Raw genomic sequence first — 27892 nt, 5'->3', positions numbered from 1 at the left:
TTACTGGGCAGTTGACACATTAATAAACGATGACACATCATCTGGTGTCAGAAATCGACTCTGGATATTTAACTACATTAGTTTAGTGAAAAGCTTGCACTCATTTAACTCAAGCCTCTGTTGTGGTTAGTTCTGCAGACAGCTTTCACGAGCCTTCCCTCAGTTCTGGTTTCCCTTCATCCTCTTCCCTCCGCTCGCGGGGAGGCGGGGCCAGACGTGCCTGCACCGCCCCTCCCCGTTGATTGGCAGGTCGCTGGGGCGGGCCGGCGCGTGCGCACTGGCCTGGCCAGGGCCAGTGAACCATGGAGACCCCGAGGCTCTTCGCCCGGGAGTGGTGCGCCCGAAGGCTTCCTCGGGCGCAGACGGTTGTTTGGAAGGTGTGGCTTTGTGAGTTCTGGCTACTACTGCTGCGTTCCGGTTTGAACGCGCATTTTTTGCCACACGAAGAGGACGTAACGTTTATCAATGAGTACGTGAACCTCCACAATGAGCTCCGGGGCAACGTCATCCCCCAAGGGGCTAACTTGCGCTTCATGGTGAGGCCCTAAGGCGGTTGCCCAAACCTCCAACAGCCCCTGTCAGTACCTCCCCCTCGGCCGCGGAGAGTCCGGGTCACTGCTCTGAGCCTTAAGCATCGCGGACAACCGCGCTTAGAGTTTGGGTTTTAAAATACACGTAAAGTTTATATGTTCAAGAAATAAAAACCAGTCACTCTAACGCATAGTTATTACCAAGGGTTTGCACAGGGCTTGGACTAGGGTGAGTAGAGGTACTCACCAGAGGTGCAAAATTTAAGGGAGCTTTAATTCGAGAAAATGATAGTTTAATGCAATTTTTTTAATTTAAAAATCAATGCAAAAGTATTATTGATGAAACAATCACTTTAAACAAAGACAGGATCTTTGAGCTTGAATTTGGGAGAGGCAAGTGAGGCACTCTCAGGATAATGCAAATGAAAGGTCAGATTCTGTTCTTATTTAAAATTTTGAATTTTTATCATGGATGTTTTCACACTAATTTTGCCTTTTTAAAATATTTTTTATCTTGATTATTGAGCTTTTTGGTATCCAGCCTAAATTTTGCTCCCTAGAGGGTGTTTCATTCACCTCGTCCTAGACCCGGCCCTGATTTTGCATTCCCTTACAATATAGTTCTTGCTTCTTTCCCATTTTTTTCCCCGTATTTCTTTGTAATGTCTCATTAGCTGTTCCCCTGGTGCTATAGAGTCTTCATGATTGTCATTAAAAATGAATGCAAAATGTATTGAGTAAATATCGGGCAATTAGGAGCTTCCAATTTATGTTGTAAATATTGCAAGGACTGTCTCCCTCGATATGTCTTGTCTTCCTTCTGGATTAGTTCCTTAGGAAAAATTCCAGAAATGTGATAAATAAAGTATGTGATTTTTTTATTTATACGATACGTAGCAATTGCTATACTGAAGGACTGTGCCAAATTAAGCAAATATCAGCAGTGTAGAAGTACAGTAAGTCCCCTACATACGAACGAGTTCAGTTCCCAGAGTGCGTTCTTAAGTCCAATTTGTTCCGAAGTCCAACAAATTGGCCTAGGTACCCAACTAACACAATCGGCTATATAGTACTGTACTGTAATAGGTTTATAATACTTTTCACACAAATAATACATAAAAAACAAACACAAAAAATAAAACATTTTTAATCTTACTGTATAGTACCTTGAAAAGCACAGTAGTACAGTACAACAGCTGGCATACAGGGGCTGGCATTTAGTGAACAAGCAAGAAGAGTTACTGACTGGAGGAGGGAGAGGAGGTGGGAGATGGTAGAGCTGAAGGATTGTCAGCAATAGGAGACGGAGGGCAAGCTGCAATTTCACTAACACCTGTAGTTGATGGCACAGGTTCTGGTTCCTTGCTGGATTCAATTCTATCTACCCTCTTGAAAAAGCAATCCAGTGATGTCTGGGTAGTAGCTCTTTTTTTCTTGTCATAGATGACATGGTAGCACTGGATTGCATTCTGAACGGCTGCTGCAACCTTTGTGTACCATACTATGTTCAGGTCCTGTGCCTTAGAAACTAACAGTGCCTCCTCAAATAAAGAAAATCCCCTTGCCATTTCCTGCGTCGTGAATCTCTTCTGTTCTTTAGTTACTTCCTCTTCTTCTAGTCCCTCTTTGTCCATTCTCTGGGCCTCCAATTCCATCAGGTCTTCATTATTAAGCTACACAAAATAAGTACACAAAGCACAACCACTTGTAGAGGATGCACGCACATGACAATGTACGCCAGACACGTGAACTAATTTACTGGACTGGACATGTGACATACCATACATACATGTGACTGGGCATACCACATCTGACTGGCTTGGGCATTTTCAATCACTTGCTAAACTAATAAATTATAAAAGGGAACTTCGCTTTAATGTTAATTTTAAAATGTTATTTTGATTGGACGAATTTTGTTCTTTCTTGTTCATTTTCTTTACCTTTTGAATTGTCAGTAAGTTTCCGCTTCTGTTTATATATTTTCTTATAGAAATATATCAATACTAGCATTGTGTATGCTGAAGATAGTTTTATCCAAGCCAATTTTAATCTTTTGAATTTAATTAGAATTTGAGGATATTTGAGAGTTATATCTGTGTATTTCCCACCCTTTGTGATTAATTCTATTTCTTCCAAGTTTGAAGATTAGCGTTCCTCCTGATAATGAATAAACACAAAATATTTTCAATTCAACTTTTTATAGGTTTTGTATTCCTAATGTCTAAAATTTTTTTTTAAGGGAATTCCTTTATTTTTATTTTTTATTTATTTATTTTTGGCTGTGTTGGGTCTTCGTTTCTGTGCGAGGGCTTTCTCTAGTTGCGGCAAGCGGGGGGCCACTCTTCATCATGGTGTGCGGGCCTCTCACTATCGCGGCCTCTCTTGTTGCGGAGCACAGGCTCCAGACGCGCAGGCTCAGTAGGTGTGGCTCACGGGCCTAGTTGCTCCGTGGCATGTGGGATCTTCCCAGACCAGGGCTCGAACCCGTGTCCCCTGCATTGGCAGGCAGATTCTCAACCACTGCGCCACCAGAGAAGCCCTAAAATTTTTGTTTCAAACATAAAGCATAGAGAATAATATAAAGCATAATATTGTGTCCCCTCAACATATATCTTATTATGTGAACATTTTTGAAGGAATAATGTTTTGGGTACAGTTTAAAGCTCCACTCTACATTTTATCCTTCTCTTCTTTCTAAAAATTTGTGTATATTTTTCCCATGGATTTTACTAGGATGTAAATAATAACTGTAAATAGTATAGTCTATCATGATAGTATGGTCTACTTAGAACTTTTCCTTGACAGGTTTGGAAATCATACCTTTTATCTTTATTATTTATTGGTTATGCTTAACATTTTAATGTATATACTTTACAAAGTCCAAAGTTAATCAGCATCTATAACCTCCTTCTAAATATTAAAAAGATATTACAACACATAAACTGTTTGTCTTCTGCCCATGTCCATGCTGTTGTTGTCATCATCTAGTATTTTTGTTCGACCTTGTTTTTAAACTCAAAACATTTATTGGGTTTTTTTTTTTATTGTAAAATATACATAACATAAAATTTACCATTTTAACCATCTTTAAGTGTACAGTTCTATGACATTAAATACATTCACATTGTTGTGCAATCATCACCACCATTCATCTCCAGAACATTTTCATCCTACCCAATAGAAACTCTGCACCCATTAAACACTAACTCCCCATTCCCTTCTTTCTGCTGGCTACTACCATTCTACTTTCTGTCTCATAAATTTGACTACTCCAGGTACATCATATAAGAATCATAAGTGTTTCTCTTTGTGACTGGATTGTTTCACTTAGCATGATGTCTTCAAGGTTCATCCATGTTGTAGCATGTGTCAGAATTTCCATTCTGGGACTTCCTTGGTGGCGCAGTGGTTAAGAATCCACCTGCCAACGCAGGGAATATGCGTTCGTGTCCTGGTCCGGGAAGATCCCACATGTCGCGGAGCAACTAAGCCCGTGCGCCACAACTACTGAGCCTAGAGCCTGTGCTCCGCAACAAGAGAAGCCACTGCGATGAGAAGCCCGTGCACTGCACGAAGAGTAGCCCCTGCTCTCCACAACTAGAGAAAGCCCACACAGCAACAAAGACCCAATGCAGCCAAAAAATAAATTAATTAATTTTTTTAAATTTTTACAAAAAGAATTTCCATCCTTTTAAAGGCTGAATAATATTTCCTCTTTATGTATATACCACATTTTGTTTATCCATTCATCTCTCCATGGACAGTTGAGTTTCTTCCACATTTTGGCTATTGTGAATAATGCTGCTGTGGACATAGGTATGTGAATAGATATCTGTTCGATTCCCTGCTTTCACCTTTACTAGGTATATACCCAGAAACGGAATTGCAAAAACGTGTACAAATTCTATGTTTAATTTTTTGAAGAACTGGCATTCTGTTTCCCATAGTGGCTGCACATTTCGCATTCCCACCAGCAATGCACAGGGTTTCAATTTCTCCACATCCTTGGCAACACTTGTTTTAATGGGTGTGAAGTGGTATGTCATTATGGTTTTGATTTTCATTTCCCTAATGATTAGTTTTGTTGAGCATATTTTCAGGTGTTTATTGGCCATTTGTATGTCTTCTTTGTAGAAATGTTTGCACAAGTTCTTTGGTCATTTTTTGGTCAGGTTGTTAGGGTCTTTTGGTTAGCTGAGTTGAAGGAATTCTTTATATATTCTGGATAAAATCCCTTGTCAAATATATGATCTTCAGATGTTTTCTCCCCTCCATAGGTTGCCTTTTCATCTGTTAATAGTGTCCTTTGATACACAAAAGTTTTTAATTGTAATTAAGTCTAATTATCTATTTTTTTAATCTTGTTGCCTGGGCTTTTGGTGACATATCTAAGAAATCATTGCCAAATCCAATGTCATGAAGCTTTTCCCCTTTGTTTCTCGTAAGAATTTTATAGCTTTAGCCAACAGGTACATAAAAAGGTGCTCAACATGACTAATCATCTGGGAAATGCAAATTAAAACCACAATAAGATATCACTTCACACCCATTAGAATGTCTATCATCAAAAAAGACAGGAGATAACAAACATTGGTGAGGATGTAGAGAAAAGGGAAGACTTGTGCATTGTTGGTGGGAATGTATATTCATAAAACCACTATGGAAATCAGTGTGGAGGATTCCTTAAAAAATTTAAAAAAGAACTACCATATGATCCAGCAATTCCACTCTTAGGTATCAAAACAAAGGAAATGACAACAGGGTATCACAGAGATGTCTGCACTCCTGTGTTCACTGCAACATTATTCACAATAGCCAAGGTATGGAAGCAACCTAAGTGCCCATCGATGGATGAATGGACAAAGAAGAAGTGGTGTGTATATATACAACGGAATATTGTTCAGCCATGAGAAAAGAAGGAAATCCTGCTATTTGTGGCAGCAATTCCACTTCTGGGTATTTTTCCAAAAGAAAAAAAACACTAATTCAAAAAGGTATCTGCACTCCTGTGTTCATTGCGACATTATTCACAATAGCCAAGATATGGAAGCAACCTAAGTGCCCATCGATAAATGAATGGATAGAGAAGATGTGGTATATATATATACACAATGGAATATTACTCAGCCATAAAAAAGAATGAAATCTTGCTATTTGCAACAACATGGATGGACCTAGAAGGTATTATGCTAAGTGAAATAAGTCAGACAGAGAAAGACAAATACCATATGATTTCACTTATATATGGAGTCCAGAAAACAACAAACATAATCAAACAGAAACAGAGTCATAGATAAAGAGAACAAACAGGTGATTGCCAGAGGGGAGTGGGCGGGGAGGATGAGTGAAATAGGTGAGGGAAATTAAGAGGTACAAACTTCCAGTTACAAAATAAGTGAGTCAGGGGAATGAAATTTGGGAAATACCGTCAATAATAATGTAATATCTTTGTATGGAGACAAATGGTAACTAGACTTGTTGTGCTGATCATTTTGTAATATATGGAAATATTGAATCACTATGTTGTTCATCAGGAACTAACTTAGTAGTGTTGTAGGTCAATTATACTTCAAAAAACAACAAAAACAAAAAAACTCATAGAAAAAGAGATCAGATTTGTGGTTATGGGGGTGGGGGCAGGGGGGATTGGATGAAGGTGGTTAAAAAGGTACAAACTTCCAGTTATAAGATAAATAAATACTAGGGATGATGTCCAAATGATTAATATAACACTACTGCTGTATGTTATATCTGAAATTGTTAAGAGAGTAAATCTTGAGTTCTCATCACAAAGGAAAAAATTTGTTTTTATATCTGTATGAGATAATGGATGTTCACTAAACTAATTGTGTTAATCATTTCATGATGTATTATGCTGTACACCTGAAACTTACACAGTGCTGTGTGTCAATTATATCTCAATAAAAATGGAAGGAAAAAACCCCACTTAGAATAGTGACGTGGTGCATTGTAAGCATGTGGTGTGTAAACAATATGCAAAATTAGGCAGTAGAAAGATGGTCCATGGAGCATTGTTTGCAAATGGCAAAGAATCTGAAGGGCCATTAATAGTGGAACGGTAACCTTTATTACATGCTGCTAGCCATACTATGGAATACTATGAAAAGTTTGCAAAAAGTTAGGCAGATCTAGTTGTGCTAATATGGAACAATCTCTCTAAGTGAAAACTGCAAGTTGCGGGCCAATAATATTGTGTATGGTATGATTAAAACAGTGCAAAGACAAAAATCATAAAATACTCATCTAAAACACCCTAACGTATCTTATATATGAATGTGTGTGTATATGGAGCTAGAGAAATTTATACATAAATAATTTTTTTAACAATGATTACCTCTGGGGAGGGAAATAGTGTGGGGAGGGAGGGGATATGCTGAAGTTTTCTATAATATATTTTCTGTATTGTACTTCTGTATAATCTATGAAATTAACCAAGAAAACTCTAAGGAAATCTTAGTATTGTTTTTCAGAAATGTTTATTTTCAGATTTACTGTAACGTATATATATTTAGCATGTTGGTTTTACAAATATTTTGTTGATTTTTCTATTTGTGTTGTTTTTGTTTTTGTCCTTAACTAAACAATGAATTTAATGAGGCTCTAAATATGTCAGAAATACACATTTCTGGATATTTCCATAAATGGAGGGGAGCAGCATCTTGTGATATTTTCTTACATTTCTGGGAACATCCATAAAACTTTACATGTGCCTCTTTTATAACATTTACCAACTACCACTATGTGTTAAAATTATATATATATAAAAATATATATATATGTATTTGTATATATATGTATATGTATGTATATATTATCCCAGGTTTTTCTCCTAACAACAGTAAGCAACTAGAGGACAAAATTTATGTTGACTTCATATTTTGTTCCTCACAATACAATAATTTGCATATAATCAGTGCTCAATAAATAGTTCTTAAATATTTTAAATTATTGTATTATTACGTATAAAAGGCATGAATTAAAAATACACATTTTCTGAATAGACTACATGTAAGAGTATTATAACCATTTGCATCATCTAACAATCTGATTTTTTAATTACAAATATATGCATAAGCCTTCGTCTCAGGAAATAGTTGTTTCATTTATAATTGTCTCAAAACACTTTTTCTCCTACATAAATTCCACAAACCAGACTCATAAGCACAAAATAAGAATTGTTTTCCTTACATCTAATTATGAGAACTCAAGGAAAATAATTTAGAGCACAAAAAAAAAAAACTCATTGTTGTTATTTTTTCTTCTTTACTTTTTGCATTTTTTTTTCAGACTTGGGATGTAGCTTTGTCACGGACTGCTAGAGCATGGGGCAAAAAATGTGTGTTTGAACGTAATATTCATTTAGCAGAACGAAAAATGGCCCATCCTAGATTTAATGGTATTGGTGAAAATATGTGGGTCGGCCCTGAAAATGAATTTACTGCAAGTATTGCTATCAGAAGTTGGTTCGCACAGAGGAAAAAGTACAATTTTGAAAAGAACAGTTGCTCTGATAACTGTTCTAATTATGTACAGGTATCTAATTTTATATTATTAATTCAATAGACTCCTTAATTGCTTTACTACTAAGTTTTTATTGTGTTTCAATTTTATAAATAAACTCAAATGGTAAAATTATTACCTCTAATAGAATCAAAATTCTAATCAGTCCTAGATCTTCTGAATGTTCATAATTTCTTCTATTATTTGAACCATGCAATTAAAACATTCTTTTAAATATAGTAAGTCTAATCTCCATACCCAAAGATGAAAGGTACCTTTCTAAAATAATGCACACTGGAAAAGAAAGAAACTAGCAAATAAAAATTAGTTTTAGTTTATTGACTATAAACATAAGTAAAAGATTATTTTTTTGCACAGATCAGTACACATACTACTATATAACTGATTAAAATATTTTAAATGCAAATACATATAATTATTTTCCTACCTCATGTCTAACAATTCACTCTTACACTTTGTACTCCAAGAATACTGAACCACTTTTTATTTCCTGTACAAACATTTATTATTTCACATATTACACTGTTTTATAATCATCTATATATCTAATACTACACTAAGGGCAGGGACCTTGTCTTCTTATCCATGTATTCTCAACACAACAACATGACATTATTTAGGTCGTCAATAAATATTTGTATCAGGAATCAAACTATTGAATTAACTTCCAAGATCATTTAAAAGACGATTATTTTTCAGTCAATAGACTCTAATGTAGAACTTAAAATCTTGGGATTTTTTCATGTTGAACTCATGTCTTCCTGTTCCATCAAATGATTTATGTTTCAAAAATTTTTTGATCAATTTTTTCTTCTAAAAAGTTAGAGTGGTTCTCTACTGTCTTACTCATGTCAAAGCTAGACTCCTTAATATGACTTCAATATTCTGAGTAAAATAACCAAGTCTACTCCCTGACCTAGTCCTCTGTATTTTTTCCACCTTAAGTCTAGTTTCCTAGACATTTGCATTTCCTGCATTTGACCTGTTTAACTTCAACTGTTACAGACATTCTATTCTCTATTCTTTTAAGGCATCACTCTATTTCTTTTGGAATCACTAAGACTTGAGCTATAGAGAAAAGGAAAACAAATGGTTTCTCCCTCTCCCACAGAGGTTAACAAAACAATTTTTTGTTGTTGTTCACTTGTAAGTATTAGGAATATTAAAGCCATTCAGGAATTTCTGGAATATCTTTAATTATTCTCATATTTTCACTCCAAGACCTATTTTGCAAGAAATTATTTTATAGGAACCAGCTCTTTTACTCATTTTTTAAATGAAAGGCCCAGACTTCATTTTATTTTGTAATGGAATTTCCTCAATAAAAGAAAAGAAAAATGCTGATAACATTCAATTACTTTCTACTCTTGTATTTCTTTTCCTTCCCTTCTATAATCTTACTGTCCCCTCTTTTTTTCCTTTTTATTCACAACTTCCATTCTTCCAAAACTTTTTGTCTTCTCATTTCCTTCTTCCTCTTTGCCAATAACCTAGAACTCTCAGATTCAACAAAAGGTCGAAAATTGATTCAGCAGGTATCTTCCTTTGGCTCTAAAACATTATTCTGGATCAGTTTTTCTTAGACTCTTATCCTAAGAATACAGTATTGGTAGAACCTATTAAAGTGTTTCTCTAAATACAGTTTTGGAAATGCTTCCCTAAATCCATAATTCTCTACCTGCATCCAAATGAAGAATTGTTCATATTCCTTGAATTGCTTCGTTAAAGGTCCTATGTGTATTGAATATACTATTGTTTGTACTATGGCAGAGTAAATGTTTAGAATTAAATTTTATGTTTTCTTTGAAAATTTTATTTTAGCTTGTTTGGGACAAGTCTTACAAAGTTGGTTGTGCTGTTACTCCATGTTCAAGAATTGGACGTATTAAACGTGCAGCACTTTTCATATGCAACTATGCACCAGGGTAAGTTCCTTTAAATTTTTTAAATAATATAAAAATAAATTGGGGATTTTTCAAGGTTAAGTTTTCCTAACTTTCAACATATTCTTCTAAATGTCTTTGCAAACTATAAAAGAATTAAGTATGAGATAGCAATTAAAGACTTTATATTGAAATATTTTAAATTTCATAATAAAATAAGTCATATTTAGGCATACTGATTTTATGTATAGACTAGCCAAATATTACTTCCTGAGAGAATTTTAACTTTAGTATTATTTCACAGTACCTAGCCTAATTAACATAGGATTTAAATTATTTTCCAAAATTGTTTATCTCCATATTTATTTTTAAAAAGTCAAAAGAAAATAAGGTTAAGTGTGTTGAAATGTATGTTGTAAGAATTGTTTCAAGAGTACATCAGTTTTATAACATGAAGGACACTTTTAGTTGACTATCCTCTGGAGAGTGTATTATTAATTGGGGCTAGTCTCATACATATAAGGAGTCGTAATAACTCAGAGGTGGAAAAGTACTTCACAAGTCTTCTAGTTAAGCTATGTATATGAAACTTGAATTCTTAACACTTACTTACCATGTGGTTACTTACCTGTACCTAAAAACTTTCCAATGATGGGAAAAAACTACCTTCCAAAATAGCCTCCATCTCTGGAGAACTTTGTTGGAAAGTCTCAAGTTTTCTTACAGGTCGATATGATATTATAAGTAATATTGTTAAAACGTCTAACTGAAGTGAGAAAATATCCTAATCAACATGCCAAGAAAAATTGACTACATGCTAGGATTGAGAAGGAATTTCTTAAAAATAAAATGCTTCTGGGACTAAACCAAAAAGAGAAAGAAAAAAAAAAACATTGATTACTAGTTAATGATTGTATTCCCCTAGATAGGGAAAACAACAGACCTATGATGTAAGTCAAATTAGATGCAGAAACCCCTTCTTAAATGGAAGCTTTGCTGACTTTTTGAATATAGGCATGCAAAACAAGTTTGGAATGTAGAGTAATTGCAAAACTTTTTTGGCCTCTTTCAGTCCTACAGACTGGAAGTACTGGGATGATATCTATTACATGGAGAAACTTTTGAAAGTTAACGAGTGATTGGTATTGAAAATTCAAACAGACCACTGGGCATGGGTGGTGGGGAGGGAAGAGGTTCCTCTGGGGTACTAGTCTTCATTTACGCACTCAGCAATTACGTACAAGGCTCTGATCTGTCTACTGACAAACCAATAAAGACTGACCCTACTTAGTTTGTAGTCTTGGAAGAGAGACAAACAATAAATAAGTGAACATAGAAATAAATGATATTTAATTAAATAATAAAATATGCCATAGAAACAAAACACAGTAAGCAAATAGGGAATAACTAGTATAGAATATGGATAGGATAGCTGCAAAAGGAGGTGGCATTTAAACTGAAAGCCAAAAGATGAGGCGATGGCTAAAGAATATTTCAGGTAGAAGTGATAGCACATATAAAACCTCTGAGCTTGGAATAAGTTTAGCATGTTTGAAAAATGAATAACTGTGGTTAGAGGTAGGAGACGAGGTAGAGAGTTAGGTGACAACTAAATCAAATAGAATACCATAGGCCAGGTTAAGGATTTGGGGGTTTATTCTACATAGTGGCAAAGTCATTGGAAAGTTTTAAGCAAGTAAGTGGCATGATCTCATCTATGTTTTTTTTTTCTCCCTATTCTTTTTTTTTGTTTTTTTTTATAAATTTATTTATTTATTTATTTTTGGCTGCATTGGGTCTTTGTTGCTGCACGCGGGCTTTCTCTAGTTGCGGCGAGCAGGGGCTACTCTTTGTTGTGGTGCACAAGCTTCTCATTGCAGTGGCTTCTCTTGTTGCAGAGCACGGGCTCTAGGCACGTGGGCTTCAGTAGTTGTGGTGCACAGGCTCAGTAGTTGTGGCGCATGGGCTTAGTTGCTCCACGGCATGTGGGATCTTCCCGGACAAGGGATCGAACCCACGTCCCCTGCACTGGTAGGAGGATTATTAACCACTGCACCACCAGGGAAGTCCCTCATCTATGTTTTGAAAAGAAAACTTAGCAATAAAAATTGCTCTTGCTGTTGTGTCGATAATGGAGTATAGGAAAACAAAGGTACAAAGAGAAACAAGCACAATTAGGAGATTGTTTCTGTAGTGCAGGCTACAGACTGGTATCTTGGATTAGTATTTTAGCATGTGGATTGGTTTTCTATTGCTGCATAATAAACCACAAACTTAGTGACTTAAAACAGCAGCCATTTATTATTAAACAGTTCCGTAGATTATAAGTCCAGGCACAGTATAGCTGGATTCTCTGCTCAGGGTCTCAAAGGCCAAAATCAAGGTGTTGACTGAGTTCTTATCTGGAGGCTCTGGGGAAGAATCTGCTTTTAAGCTCCTTCAGGTTGTTAGCAGAATTCAATGCCTTGTGGTTATAGGACTTGGGTCCCCATTTTCTTGCTGGTTCTAAGCCAGTGGTTGCTCTCGGCTTCTAGAGGCTGCCCACATTCCTTGATGCGTGGCTCCCACCATCTTCACGTCCGCAAAGGCACATCAGGTCCTTCCCACGATCCAAATCTCTGACTTCTCTTATGTGACCAGCCAGAGAAAACTCTGTGCTTTAAGAGTGCCCAAGTGATTGGGTCAGGATATTTTCCTGGACAATTTCCCTATTTGAAGGTCAGCTGTGCCAAATAACATAATTTAATCATGGAAGTAAAGTCCATTACATTCACTTTCCTCAGAATTATGCAAGGCATGTATAGCAGGGGTAGGGGAGCTTGTGCTCCATTTTAGAATTCTGCTTAGTATACCATGGAAATTATGAAAAAAGGTCAGTTTCTGGATATATTATGAAGGTAGAGCTAAAAATACCAGTTGATGGATTTGACTTTGGGGATAAGAGGTATAGAATAAACTATGGCGATACCCATGCTTTTAGTCTGAACTACTGGATAAATGATGATACCATTAACTAAGATAAGGAAGAACATCAGAAGATGTGTTTTATGTTTGGACACATTAGGTAGAAATATAAATGTGGAAAATGTAAATGAATCATGAGAAGGAACTAGCTGTATGAGGGTCTGGGATAGGTTTTGAAGTAGAGGAAACTGCTACTATAAAGGCCCTGATGTAGAAATGAGTCACAATCCTGAACAAGATCCCCTTATGAAAGAGTGAGTATGGAGACTTAATTTAAGGACTAAGTCCTAGAGCACTACAGTATTTCAACTTCAGGCAAAAGAGATAACAAAGGAGAGTGAAGAGGCTAACAAGATAAGAAGGAAACCCAAACAATGCTGGTAAGGGTACTTGGAAATCAAGTGAAGAACGTGAGTCATGATGCCCAAAGTGGTTAACTGTACGAGATGCTCCTGAAAGAATGAAAAAAAAAAAAAAAGAGGAAGGAAAGATGACATTTCCATTTGATAAGATGAAGGTATTTGGTGACCTTAATAGCAGTAGTGACTGCAGGGGTATCCCATGACTATAGTGATAAGAGGAACCTACTAGTTGTTAGGATTACTCTTCTTTCCACTCACCTATCCCATAGGCTTCTTTGTCTTGAAATTTCTATCAACCATTTTTTCCTTGATACAAACTTTGGAAAGTCCACTTGTGAAGGATCTGGGTTGGCACATATATTAGTCAACTCAGTCCAAGTTTTATTTGATATGTACTCAAAATAGGCAGTCACAGGTATCTTTCTTAAGAATCATTGGTAGAAAAATCAATTCATCACAGTCTTATAAAATACTTGGTAGAAATGAAAATAAGGAAGCCAAATTGTGGACTTCCCTGGTGATGCAGTGATTAAGAATCCACCTGCCAATGCAGGGGACATGGGTTCGAGCCCTGGTCTGGGAAGATCCCACACACCACAGAGCAACTAAGCCCGTGTGCCACAACTACTGAAGCCTGCGTCCTCTAGGGCCCACGTGCTGCAACTACTGAAGCCTGCGTGCCTAGAGCCCATGCTCTGCAACAAGAAAAGCCACTGCAATGAGAAGCTCGTGCACCACAACAAAGAGTAGCCCCTGCTCGCCGCAGCAACTAGAGAAAGCCTGCGTGCAGCAACAAAGACCCAACACAGCCAAAAAAAAAGAAAACCAAATTGAAAATTAGAATGTGTAATGGACTGAATGGTGGCCCCCCACCAAAGGATGTATCTAGTTCCTAATTCACAGAACCTGTGAATATCAAGTTACATGTCAAGAGTAAATATTGCCTTATATGGCAAAAGACATGTTTAAGATAAGGATCTTCAGAGGAAGCGCTTATCTTAGATTATTCAGGTGGGACCTAAATGTAATTACTTGTGTCCTCATAAGAGAGAGGGAGGAGATTTCAGCACTAGACACACAGAAGAGAAGGAGGCAATGTGACTGTGGAGGGAGAGGTTGGAGTGATATATTCACAAACCAAGGAACTTCTGGAGCCACCAGAAGCTGAAAGAGTCAAGGAATTCCCTCTCTGAGCCTTTGGAGGGAGCATAACCCTGCCAACACCTTGATTTTGGACTTCAGGCCTCCAGAACTGAGAAAATAAATTTCTATTTTTTTAAACCACCAAGTTTGTGGCATTGTTAAAGTAGCCACAGCAAGCTAGTACAGAATGGAAGAATAAAACAGATTTGGCAATAGGGAAAATATGAGTCAACCACAATCTTGAAAAATTTCAGAACACGAAGATGTAGAATAGAAGTAAAAATATATATGGAAAAAGAAAGGAACCATGTAGGGTGATAAATCTATAAATTAGTGTTCCTAAAAAACAGAGAATAAATGGAACAGAAATAATAATCAAAGAAAAGAAAATAATAAGCAAAAGAAAAGAATCTGTATAGATACCTATATAAAGATTAAGATAGCTTATAATGTATCAGAAAAAGTGAACTGAAACAATGTTTACATATGCCATTTTCTAGTGATTATTTTTCAATTTCAAAGATAAAAACTTATACATTTCTGGGAATTCCCTCGCAGTCCAGTGGTTGGACTCCGTGCCTTCACTGCCGAGGGCATGGGTTCAATCTGGTCGAGGAACTAAGATCCCACAAGCCACGTGGTACAGTCAAAAAATAATAATAATAAAATAAAATAAAAAACATACATTTCTAAGAAAAATAAAACAAAGTAAAATAAAACAGTATTAATTAGATTAGCCTTGAATTTTGATATTGAAGGGGGTACAATCAAAGATGAGCATTAGAATTTAAGTTTAAGTGATAAATAATTTTATTAACTGAGTTAGGAAAAGATGTAGGGTGGAAGAAAAAAGGATTTGTTTATTTTTAGACATGTTGCATCTGCAGGTTCCTGCAGGATCTTTTATTTATTTAAATATGTTTATAGTAGGTACATTTAAACAATAACTAAGCAATAGAATTCCACATTTTTTACATGGTATTCATCCTGAAAACACTTATAGACTGTTGAGGAAGAAATTTAAAAAAAAACACACAACGTTAACCAAATACATACAACATCTGTATTTTAAATAGAAAAGAGCTGTCGTAAAAGCAGGTATGAAATCATAGAAGCAGTTAGCCAGGATACAGATTCAGAAGCAGTTAAGTTTGATGCATAGAGGTGTATTAGAAGGGAAAAGAGGCCAGTAGGGGAGGTAAGAGATCTGAGATTGAAGAAAATGACTTGAATCTAAAGCTGGACCTTTAAAAGAAGTAAATAGTGAATATTTTTCTTCCTTTCTTGCTTATGAGGGTTTAATCTATTTTATTGATCTTTCGACAGAAAAGATTTAGGGGGTTATTTATCCCTTCTCATTCCTTTGTTTTCTATATCATTATTTTGAGATATTTAATCTTCCAAGTACTTTTTAGGGAGAGGGGCTGTTATATGTTGCTGTTTTTATCAAAATATATTACATTCATTTATCTTTAATCCTACTTAATAGTGAAGATATTTACAGTTATATATTTTCCTTTGATTACAATTTTTACTAGACCTTAGGATATCGTATGACATAGTCTCTTTCTCATTGCTTTCTATGTATTGTAATTTTAGGTCATTTAATAAATCATGTTTAGTACTTGATACATATTCATGATGGAAAAATCTATCCAAGGAGAAAATAATGTTCCCATCCTTGTCTTTCAGTTACTCTCTCCAAAATTTTATCCTAAAAGATATATTCTGTGCATATAGAAAAGTATATCTATCTTTGTGTATGTGTGTCTGGGTGCACAGATGTGTGCATTTCCATAATTCAGACAGGAGTGCACTACGTTTCTTGTGATGTTCTTTAATTTTCTCACTTGATATGAACTGGAAGTCTTCCCATTTGAGTACGTGAAGAGTTTCCAGATTCTTTTTAAGAATTTCACAGTTTTTTTTTTTTTTAGTGGATGTACAAAAATTAATTTGAATAATGCTCTCCTTCTGATGGACGTTTAGGCTATTTTATTAATTTTATTTCAAGCAGTAATTATCCAGTTAGACATGTAATTGTCACATGAGTTAGTAGCTATAATATAAACATATAGTCATGGAAACCCTAGGCCAAAGAGAATGTGTACTTTTAATTTGCATAGATATTACTAAATATCTATTCATCATAGTCACGCCATTTTTTCTATTACAACTTTTTTTACATCAGCATATAAGAGGGGCTATATTTAAACTCCCTTGCTAAGATAATATATTTTCAAATATTTTGCTATTTACTACTATGAGTTACATATATATTTAATTTTCATCTTCTATTTTTCATGAGTTTAAGTATATTTTTTTATATTTTAGAATATTTGGATTTCATTTACTGGGTCCTGATGGTTCCTATACATTTACTGTTTTTCTCTTAAGTTGTTGGACTTTTTTTTTTTTTTAACTTGTAGGAGTGTCTTATGTACAAGAAAATTAGCTCTTTTATGTAATATAATTTACAAATATTTTCTAGTTTTATGTTTAACTTTTGACTTTATTTATAATGCAATTTATTTTTGCCAAATAGAATTATTTTGTTTCATTGTAGAAAAAAATGTATCAATACTTTTTTCATGGGTTTTGAGGTTTGTATCATACTTAGACAAGCCTTCCCCAAATATTATTATCTCACATTTTCTTCTAACGATTCTTTTTTTTTTTAACTTTGAAATATTTGATCCACTTTGCTTCTGGACATTATGTAAGCTGGTATAAGAATTAGCCTCCTGCTTAAAGTAACTATAAAGACTGGACAAAACATATAAAATAACTGTTTTTAGGCATTAGAAAACAACCAGTACAGGGCTATGATCCTTGCAAATAGAAAAGAACTCAGTGGGAACCCTATATTTGCCTTGGTTTTCTCTCTGTGAGCATTCTATTATACAAACCATAGCCAAAGCAAGCAAAGATTGTGTATTTTCTGGGCAAAGGAGATATCAGTGTTGATTGATGTTAAGTAGTCTAGGATTTAGGACAGGATCCCAAAGAGGAGGGGGCTGCAGAGAAGGACCCCCAAAAGTCTTGTGTACAAGTTCTCTGCAAGTCCTTGGGCAGCTCCTAAGCTGCACTCCTCAAAGCGAGATTCTGGAAGGATTAGATAGGAGCAGTTACTTGCAGGCTGAAGACCTGCACAGAGATTTCAGAAGCTGCACAGTGCTGAGAAGACAGAGCTGCAGTTTGGGCCTAGCCAGAATGGAGAGGTGTTGACGAAAAGCCTGACCAAGCAGAACGTTAAAATCCAAAAAATATGTATCTGATTTTATAAAAATTTCAAACTAATTAATGACTAAAGAAATACTATAGATATAGCCAAAGAAAAATTGATATACTGGAAAATGTATGTGTGGAATATATGGCAGAGACAGTCCCCTTAATTTACAAAGAATTCATACAAATCAAAAAGAAAAAGAGAAACAACCCAAGAGAATAATGTGCAGAAGATATGAAGAGGTCATTTACTAAAAAAAAAAGAAAATGGCCATGAATCATATGAAAATATGTTCAGTCTCACTCATAATTGAAGTAATTCAGGTAAAAACAAAAATAAATGATCACTTTCCACTCATCCATTTGAGAATATAGAAAAGCTTAATTGATACTCTGCATTTGCGATGGGGCAATAAATTGGTACAGTCTTTCTGGGTTTGGCAGTATAACAAAATTTAAAATATACTTACCATTTCATCTTGTAATCTCCTTATCAGGATTTTATATCTTAGTAATATCTTCAGGATTTTATATCTTAGTAATATCTTCATGAAAGTTGGCCAAGATATACATACAAGGATACACATTGGAGCATGTTTTAATAGCATGAAACTGAAATTTAAAAAAACCAACGACTCCAATAATAGGGGACTAAGCAATTAATTTACTGTACATTATTGTGTAACCATTGAAAAAACTGGTGTACTTTTCTATGTACCAGTATGGAAAGGTCTCACTCGTTAGGTGAAAAAGTAAGATAAAAAACAATAATAAGTAAGAACAGGTTTTTTTGTTATAACAGTTACTATTACCAAAAAATGTAGTGATTCAAGATAAAAGTGGGAAATTTCAGTTTGGTGGGTAGCTGTGCTCCATTAGTCATTCAAAGACCTAGGTTGCTCCTATTTTGTTTCTTCACCATCCCCTGGGGGCAGTGTCTTTGTCCGCATGATCAAATCCAGGCCGCAGACATAAGCTAGCTCAAGCTCATAGTAAGGGAAAAGAAACATGTTGGCAGCATGAGTACCAGGTGGGGAGTGGTGCACATCACTGCTACTGCCATTCCATTGGATATAAAATTAATCTCATGGCCACATCTAATTTGCAGGAGAGGTTGGGAAATGTACTGAGACTAGCCATTAATGTGCCAAGCTAAAATACCGTTATTTCAGTATTTCAAGAGATATTTAGATTGACAGCTAGCAGTCTCTATCACAAGCATGTAAGTACTGAGAATTTTTATGAAAAACTTTCTTCTGGAAGGAATCATAAGAAGCTGTTAACAGATGTTATCTCTGGAGAGACAGATGGAAAGTGGAGGATGGAGACATTTTTCCCCCTTTAAAGGTGCCCTTTTCTGCTTCTTCCTTTTTATCATATACTTATAAATAATAGATATGTATTACTTTTGTTTATCTTTTACATCAACAAGGGATGTCTGGATTGAGTTTGGAGACATATTTAAGACATTTCCAGAAGGTATAAATAACAAGATTTGCAGGTCATTGTATTAAGTAATCAGAGAGAGGAAGAAGTCAAGGAAGATTCTCAGATTTATGATCAGGCATGAATGGTATTGGCATTAACTGCAAAGGGGAACACTGAACATTTTGGGAGGGAAGATAGTGAGTTCCATTTTGTACATAATGAATTTGAGTTGGCTGTGAAATACTCACTTTGAGATGTTTAGTAAGCAGGTGGTTATTTAGGTCAGAAGCTCATGAGTGAGGAATGGCATAGAAGAAATATTTGGAGTGCCAGGAAACATAGGGTAAGTTAAATCATGGGAATAGATGAGATTGCTTAGCAAGAGAGTATGGAATGAGAAGAGAATAGGACCTGTGGAATGTCATGCCAACATTTAAGGGCAGTTAGTGGAAGATAAGTGGGAGACCTAAGAAGAGTGGCCAGACAGGTAGAAGAAAAAGCAGAAGAGTATGGTATCAGGGAAGGTGTGGGGAAAGAATATTTTTAAAAGGAAAAACTTGTCCAAAATTTCAAATTCCAAGATGTCAAGCAAAGTCAGGACTTAAAAATATCAGATCTAAAGAGAAGTTCATTAATAAACATAGGAAAACTGTTTCTATGGAGTAGAGGAAACTGATGCCAGGTTGGAATGAATTGAGAACTGTTTTGTTGTTCTTTTTATTTTGTTTTGTTTTTAAAATGGGGAAGATGTGAGCATATTTAAATATTGACATGAAGGATCTAATACAGAATAAAAGCAATTCTTTATAAAGAATAAAGGCAGGGTATATGTAAAGATACAAGTCCCTGAGAAAACAGAAGGCTTTAAAAGACAAAAAGGAAGGGTTTAAAAGAGATTCGTGCTAAAAAAAGCTATACTTAAAAAAAAAAAGCAGACAGAACCGTAGGACAAATGGTAAAAGCAAAGCTATACAGACAAAATCACACAAAGAAACATACACATACACACTCACAAAAAGAGAAAAAGGAATATATATATATATATATATATATATATATATATATATATATATATATATATATATATATATATATCATTGCTCCCAAAGAGTCCACCTCCTCAATTTTGGGATGATTTGTTGTCTATTCAGGTATTCCACAGATGCAGGGTACATCAAGTTGACTGTGCAGATTTAATCCACTGCTCCTGAGGCTGCTGGGAGAAATGTCCCTTTCTCTTCTTTGTTCGCACAGCTCCTAGGGTTCAGCTTTGGATTTGGACCCGCCTCTGCGTGTAGGTCGCCTGAGGGCGTCTGTTCTTTGCTCAGACAGGACGGGGTTAAAGTAGCAGCTGATTCGGGGGCTCTGGCTCACTCAGGTGTGGGGGAGGGAAGGGTACGGATGCAGGGCAAGCCTGCAGCGGCAGAGGACGGCGTGACGTTGCAGCAGCCTGAGGCGCGCCGTACGTTCTCCCAGGGAAGTTGTCCCTGGGTCATGGGACCCTGGCAGTGGCGGGCTGCACAGGCTCCCGGGAGGGGAGGTGTGGATAGTGACATGTGCTTGCACACAGGCTTCTTGGTGGTGGCAGCAGCAGCCTTAGCATCTCATGCCCATCTCTGGGGTCCGCGCTGATAGCCCTGGCTCGCGCCCGTCTCTGGAGCTCGTTTAGGCGGTGCTCTGAATCCCCTCTCCTTGTGCACCAGGAAACAATGGTCTCTTGCCTCTTAGGCAGGTCCAGACCTTTTCCCGGACACCCTCCCAGCTAGCTGTGGCGCACTAGCCCCCTTCAGGCTGTGTTCACGCCGCCAACCCCAGTCCTCTCCCTGCGATCCGACCGAAGCCCGAGCCTCAGCTCCCAGCCCCCGCCTGCCCCGGCGGGTGAGCAGACAAGCCTCTTGGGCTGGTGAGTGCTGGTTGGCACCGATCCTCTGTGTGGGAATCACTCCGCTTTGCCCTCAGCACCCCTGTTGCTGCGCTCTCCTCCGTGGCTCCGAAGCTTCCCCCCTCCGCCACCCACCAGTCTCCGCCCGTGAAGGGGCTTCCTAGTGTGTGGAAACCTTTCCTCCTTCACAGCTCCCTCCCACTGTTGCAGGTCCCATCCCTATTCTTTTGTCTCTGTTGTTTTCTTTTCTCTTTTGCCCTACCCAGGTATGTGGGGAGTTTCTTGCCTTTTGGGAAGTCTGAGGTCTTCGGCCAGTGTTCAGCAGGTGTTCTGTAGGAGTTGTTCCACGTGTAGGTGTATTTCTGATGTATTTGTGGGGAGGAAGGTGATCTCCACGTCTTACTCCTCCGCCATCTTGAAGGTCCCCCCAATGGAACAGGATAGAGAGCCCAGAGATAAACCCATGCACATATGGTCACCTTATCTTTGATAAAGGAGGCAAAAATACACAATGGAGAAAAGACAGCCTCTTCTATAAGTGGTGCTGGGAAAACTGGACAGCTACATGTAAATGAATGAAACTAGAACATTCCCTAACACCATACACAAAAGTAAACTCAAAATAGATTAAAGACCTAAATGTAAGGCCAGACACTATCAAACTCTTAGAGGAAAACATAGGCAGAACACTCTATGACATAAATCACAGCAAGATCCTTTTTGACCCACCTCCTAGAGAAATGGAAATAAAAACAAAAATAAACAAATGGGACCTAATGAAACTGAAAAGCTTTTGCACAGCAAAGGAAACCATAAACAAGACGAAAAGACAACCCTCAGAATGGGAGAAAATATTTGCAAACGAAGCAACTGACAAAGGATTAATCTCCAAAATATACAAGCAGCTCATGCAGCTCAATATCAAAAAAACAAGCAACCCAATCCAAAAATGGGCAGAAGACCTAAATAGACATTTCTCCAAAGAAGATATACAGATTGCCAACAAATACATGAAAGGATGCTCAACATCACTAATCATTAGAGAAATGCAAATCAAAACTACAATGAGGTATCACCTCACACCAGTCAGAATGGCCATCATCAAAAAATCTACAAACAATAAATGCTGGAGAGGGTGTGGAGAAAAGGGAACCCTCTTGCACTGTTGGTGGGAATGTAAATTGATACAGCCACTATGGAGAACAGTATGGAGGTTCCTTAAAAAACTAAAAATAGAACTACCATACGACCCAGCAATCCCATTACTGGGCATATACCCTGAGAAAATCATAACTCAAGAAGACTCATGTACCACAATATTCATTGCAGCTCTATTTACAATAGCCAGGACATGGAAGCAGCCTAAGTGCCCATCGACAGATGAATGGATAAAGAAGATGTGGCACATATATACAATGGAATATTACTCATCCATAAAAAGAAATGAAATTGAGTTATTTGTAGTGAGGTGGATGGACCTAGAGTCTGTCATACAGAGTGAAGTAAGTCAGAAAGAGAAAAACAAATACTGTATGCTAACACATATATATGGAATCCAAAAAAAAAGAAAAATGGTTCTGAAGATCCTAGGGGCAGGACAGGAATAAAGGTGCAGACCTACTAGAGAATGGACTTGAGGACACGGGGGTGGGGAAGGGTAAGCTGGGACGAAGCGAGAGAGTGCATGGACATATATACACTACCAAATGTAAAATAGATAGCTAGTAGGAAGCAGCCGCATAGCACAGGGAGATCAGCTCAGTGCCTTGTGACCACCTAGAGGGGTGGGATACGGAGGGTGGGAGGGAGACATAAGAGGGAGGAGATATGGGGATATATGTATACGTATAGCTGATTCACTTTGTTATACAGCAGAAACTAACACACCATTGTAAAGCAATTATACTCCAATAAAGCTGTTTAAAAACAAAAAGTAGGACCAAACAATTAATTATATGACTTTTGAACTTAAAAAAAAAAAAGAGAGAGAGAGATTAGCCTTAGAAAGAATGAGGAGCAGTTCTTCAGTTGTATTAGAAAGGAAAGAAAGAAGGGGTAGGTATATTTGTCATATTTAGTGACAGAAAATTGCTCGAGTTCCAGTCTAATAGCTGTTATGATTCTCTGTGAAGTAGAATAGATCATGGCCAGAGAAAAAAGGGAGAGACAGTGAAGCTGGAAGTTTGAGGACTGGGAAGATATGAAATAGTTATTATGGAACATGAAAGCAGAAGCTGAATAGAGAATGATAGAGATATTCTCTACCTAGTTTAATGATTTTCCTCCAGCAGCACCCAGCAGCCCTGAAGCAGGCATAGAACATGCAGACAGTAAGATTCCTTCACTTTTTCCAACACTGGGGTTTTGTCAGGTGGATGTAAAGGAAAATAGTGCAAGCGAGTTTCAGGATTTTAGGTAGAGAACATGCAAAGTGATGGACCTAAGCTGGATTGAGAAAAGACAACACGATGGATAGGGAGAAAAATAGGAGACAAAGTACACTGTGGAACCAGTGAAATTAATGGACAAGTGTGACGGGAGTAAATGAGTTAGCAACCTGGAAGGACAGGAGGTTGCAGTCAATGAGTGGAATGTGTGATTTTGTGAGTTCAGAAGTAGAGCAGATTTAGGAGATAACAAGATGCAGAATGTGGCTACAAAAGTGACAATTATGGAGCATTAGGAAGTTTTATGATGGTGAAGACATCCAATAACATAGAGACCAAGTTATTGGATGAATTATCCATTAGCATATTGTAATCCTCTAGGTCCCAAATTTGTAGACAATGGCACAATTTTGACTAAAAAGCAAAATGGTGAGCCAGATACCAAAGTGAATAAGGAGGCATGATCAGAAGGTAGATGGTATATTGGGGAGGATTAGAGGATGGTACAACTAAATAATATTAGCCTCAAGGAGCTTTATAGGTGTTTAACTGTGTTCCCTGGTCCTTTAGGTGCAAGATGTGGAAGTGAAGGGAGGAGATGTGACCAACTGATTTTCACAGAAAGTGATATAAAGTGAGGTAGCTTTGCGTATACAGGGATAATTTGAGGCAGAAAACAACAGGATCCATACCTTCCTTGACCTTGAGTAGGTCCAAGAAGTAGTCATGGAGTTTTGGGCAAAGACAAATATATTAGATAAATCAGAAGAAGAGCCAGATAGAATCTCTAAAAGATAATCTTTGCTGCTTATTGCATTGTATTTTTCTCTAGCTTATTGGGATAGATTCTTTAAGTCTACTTGGGAAATCTATAGATGTTTGAATATGAACCAGAAGCCAGCACTGTGATATTTCTCAGTGCCATATGGATGTAGTAAAAGTGAAAAGAGTTACTGTAGGTGGCCTAGTTATTCTGGTTATATAATACAGAAAAATCAATATCTATTTGATGTACTCTGGCCATTGTTCCATGGACAATATACAGACTATATGAGTCTGCACATGGAGAACTTTGAAGAGAAGAATCTATCTACAAATTGTAATTCCTAGATTGTCAATCCATGGAGCTGGATTATCTCCTTCATGAACAAAGTGGCAGGCAATAAAAGTTTCCATCACCACCAGAATTTTGTTCTCATTCTGGAACAATGTTGACCTATTATAAAATTTGAATAATGGTTTTCTAATGGACTTTGGGTTGGGCATGGGAATAGTTTACCCATTGGGCTACCCAGGTGACATGTTCTTATCTAGGGCCTGGACACATATCCTATAGGTGGCAATATACTGAAGATATGGCCAGATGCGAGTCTAAGAAAAGTTGCAGAGGACAATGTTCAGAGCCAAGACTTGGTCTCAGCGAACCCCTGGGCTGCTTCTCAGAAAAGGCAAATGCCTAAAGACAGAGAATATCATCTATTTCTTCAGGCACCACCAGGGCAGCTATGAAATTTCAATGGACTTTGCTAGTTGTAGATACTTATCTGTTGTTTCCTCCTAACCCAGCCCAATAATTCCAATTGCAGTTGTGGACTTGTACTGTAGATTCAGACTCAAGATGCTTTAGGTTAAACTTTTTAGAAACTCAGAACAACAGGAAGATTAACATGAGAGAGTATTAGCTTGCCATTTCTGGCTACCTAATATAAACAGTTTTATAATATTCATATCTTTGAAAAGGAGGGCCCATTGTATTCTAGCACAATGTGAATTTATTTATTTTGATTAATTAATTGATGTATTTATTTATATATTTATTTGCCTTTCCAGAGTTATTGCAGGCCATGGTTATCAGACATTATGGTCATGGGATGATTGGCCTATGCTCCGGGTTTTGGGGGGGTTTTTTTTCACATATTTATTGGAGTATAAATGCTTTACATTGTTGTGTTAGTTTCTGCTGTACAACAAAGTGAACCGGCTATATGTATACATATATCCTCATATCCCCTCCCTCTTGAGCCTCCCTGCCACCCTCCCTATCCCATCCCTCTAGGTGGTCACAAAGTACCAAGCTGATCTCCCCATGCTATGCAGCAGCTTCCCAGTAGCCATCCATTTTACATTTGGTAGTGTATATACATCAATGCTACTCTCTCACTTCATCCCAGCTTCCCCTTCACCCCTGTGCCCTCAAGTCTGTTCTCTACGTCGGCGTCTTTATTCCTGCCCTGCCACTAGGTTCATCAGTACCGCATTTTAAAATTCCATATATATGCGTTAGCATACGGTATTTGTTTTTCTCTTTCTGACTTACTTCATTCTGTATGACAGATTCTAGGTCCATCCACCTCACTACAAATAACTCAATTTCATTCCTTTTTATGGCTGAGTAATATTCCATTGTATATATGTGCCACATCTTCTTTATACAATCATCTGTTAATGGACATGTAGGTTGCTTGCTCCAGGTTTTAAAGGCAGTCTGTATAGTGAGTAGCTTTTTGCATAAGTACAAGAACAGAGGTCCCCCACCCCAGGGATTTTAGAACAGTATAAGCTCTGCTTTTGTGTTGGAGACATCTATTTCAGTGATAAAGAATTAAGGCAGTAAAAGTAAACTACGGTATTAGGTAAAGGTGACTGGATCAATTCTTGGATTTCTTGACGGCTAGTATTCTGGCTGGGATCCAAACAAAATTCATTTCCTTCTTGAAATGGTTTGATTGTGGAACAGTGAAATTAGAGAACAATATATGATCTGCAAATAACAACAGATATCTGTATATCCTTGATGTACTTGAAAGCTTGCCATTTGAGGGTATCAGATACCTTATTGGGTATCATCAAAAACTTCTGATAAGATATGACTCAGAAATTTGATATTCAGGTTTTTGAATATGTATTTCTAAGGTTTGGCCATTCTTCTAGATGGCCCAGAGTGGCCTAACCAGGGACTTAAATGCCTAATGTTTGTTTTTATAGCTTGCAATTATACACTGAGTAAATAAGCAATCTTGTTTAAATAACCACAATTAATGACCCTCTTCTCACTCAAAAATATCTTTTCCCTATCTATCTTCTCTATCTTTCTTATTCAGATATTTTAAAATACGCTTCCCAATTCATATCTATTTTTGGGCCTCTTTTCCTAACTTACCTCTGGGCAGTTGATGTAATAATTTTTTACTTCTCCCCTGTCCTCTGTACAATGGATTAAACCAACTTTGTAAAATCCCATTTACATTTATTTGCTTGTTTATATACTTATGTATTTTTCATGTAGACCTCAAAATAATCCATGCAGCTGGGTATTTGTGACAATAGGCATTTCAGGATTTTGCAAATGTTTCAGAAAACTAATATATCATTTATATATAGCTTTTTATACATATGTGCCAATCAGGAAGCAATTAGTTATAAAACATTCTATAACATCCATTTTTAAAGGAAAATTTTGATACAAAATAAAATGAAAGAAGCTCTAAAACTCCCTCATATTTAAATTACAATACTTTAAAATTAATGGGAATTAGTTTCAGAAGAGAGTATTTCTGGGGGAAAAAAATAGGGGGAAGATTACATCTCCAATATAAGTACTCCCTTAAGTCCATTTTTAAAATTAAATAACCTTTATAAATTAACTAAAAATTGGTTAACCATATTATTTAAATAACATAAAATTTGAGACTTTTTCTAACAAAATGTTTTCTGCTTTTTTGTAGAGGAGCTCTGTCAAGAAGTCCTTATCAACGAGGATTAATGTGTTCTCGATGTAGCAGCTATGACAGATGCACAGATTTTCTATGCAGTAAGTTAAAGAAAATAACTGAAACATGAAAAAAATCCATAATGCATTTGATGACAAGAAAAAGAAGTGGTGAACACTAGTCTTTCATTGCCATGTTAATATTGTTCCTTTGTTCAGAATGGTATTGTTATATTATCAAAGGTGGTATCAAACAGTATCATCTTTAGATTTTTTCAAACTACACAACCTCTTCTGCCCTCTCTTACTATTATTCCTGCCCCTAAGTACATACTAGAATCTAAAAGAAGGAATGAGAACTAACCGTTATGCCCTGAAAAAGCTTCTCAGTTAATTCCTGAAATAGCAGCCTGTTTGAGAGTGACTGCTCTAAAGGATAGGGTATTCCAAAACATTCAGAAAGAGGAAAGAAGTAAAGTAGCAAATATTTAATAGCCTTTTATTTTCATTTTTCCCCTAAACATTCAAAAGATAAAAGTAGAAAATATGTTTTATTAAATTTTTCTTTTAGTTTTTCTAAACATGAGAACGTATAATCCAAAAGTATAACTATATCTGGAATATATGATGCTTAGAGGAATGTGGTAGGGGATAAATTCAGACAGTAAATAAGGGGCATATTAGGCTTTTATGTTAAAGAAACTAGTGAACAATTTCATTATATGCCACTGCTGGAGTGACTCCACCGTAACATTTCTTCCCTTGCTTCATTTGAATCAAGATGCAAAACCTTGCTCTTCCTCTTCGCCTTTTCTTTCTCTTCCTGAAAATATC

The 27892-nt window shown here is 36.6% G+C and overlaps 1 protein-coding gene across 1 annotated transcript; it reads left to right on the top strand.

Moving 5' to 3' along the window:
* The first annotated feature begins 302 nt into the window (after positions 1–302).
* On the top strand, positions 303–27189 carry GLIPR1L2 (GLIPR1 like 2). The gene is made up of 4 exons (XM_061205902.1): positions 303–536; positions 7839–8084; positions 9894–9997; positions 27075–27189. Exons 1-4 carry the CDS (start codon positions 303–305, stop codon positions 27187–27189), a joined length of 699 nt encoding a protein of 232 aa, XP_061061885.1.
* Positions 27190–27892: the final 703 nt, after the last annotated feature.

The sequence above is a fragment of the Eubalaena glacialis genome, chromosome 11 (assembly GCF_028564815.1).
Source record: "Eubalaena glacialis isolate mEubGla1 chromosome 11, mEubGla1.1.hap2.+ XY, whole genome shotgun sequence".
Lineage (NCBI taxonomy): Eukaryota > Metazoa > Chordata > Mammalia > Artiodactyla > Balaenidae > Eubalaena > Eubalaena glacialis.
The sequence above is the reverse complement of the archived record's forward strand: the minus strand, read 5'-3'. Positions and strand labels throughout refer to the sequence as shown.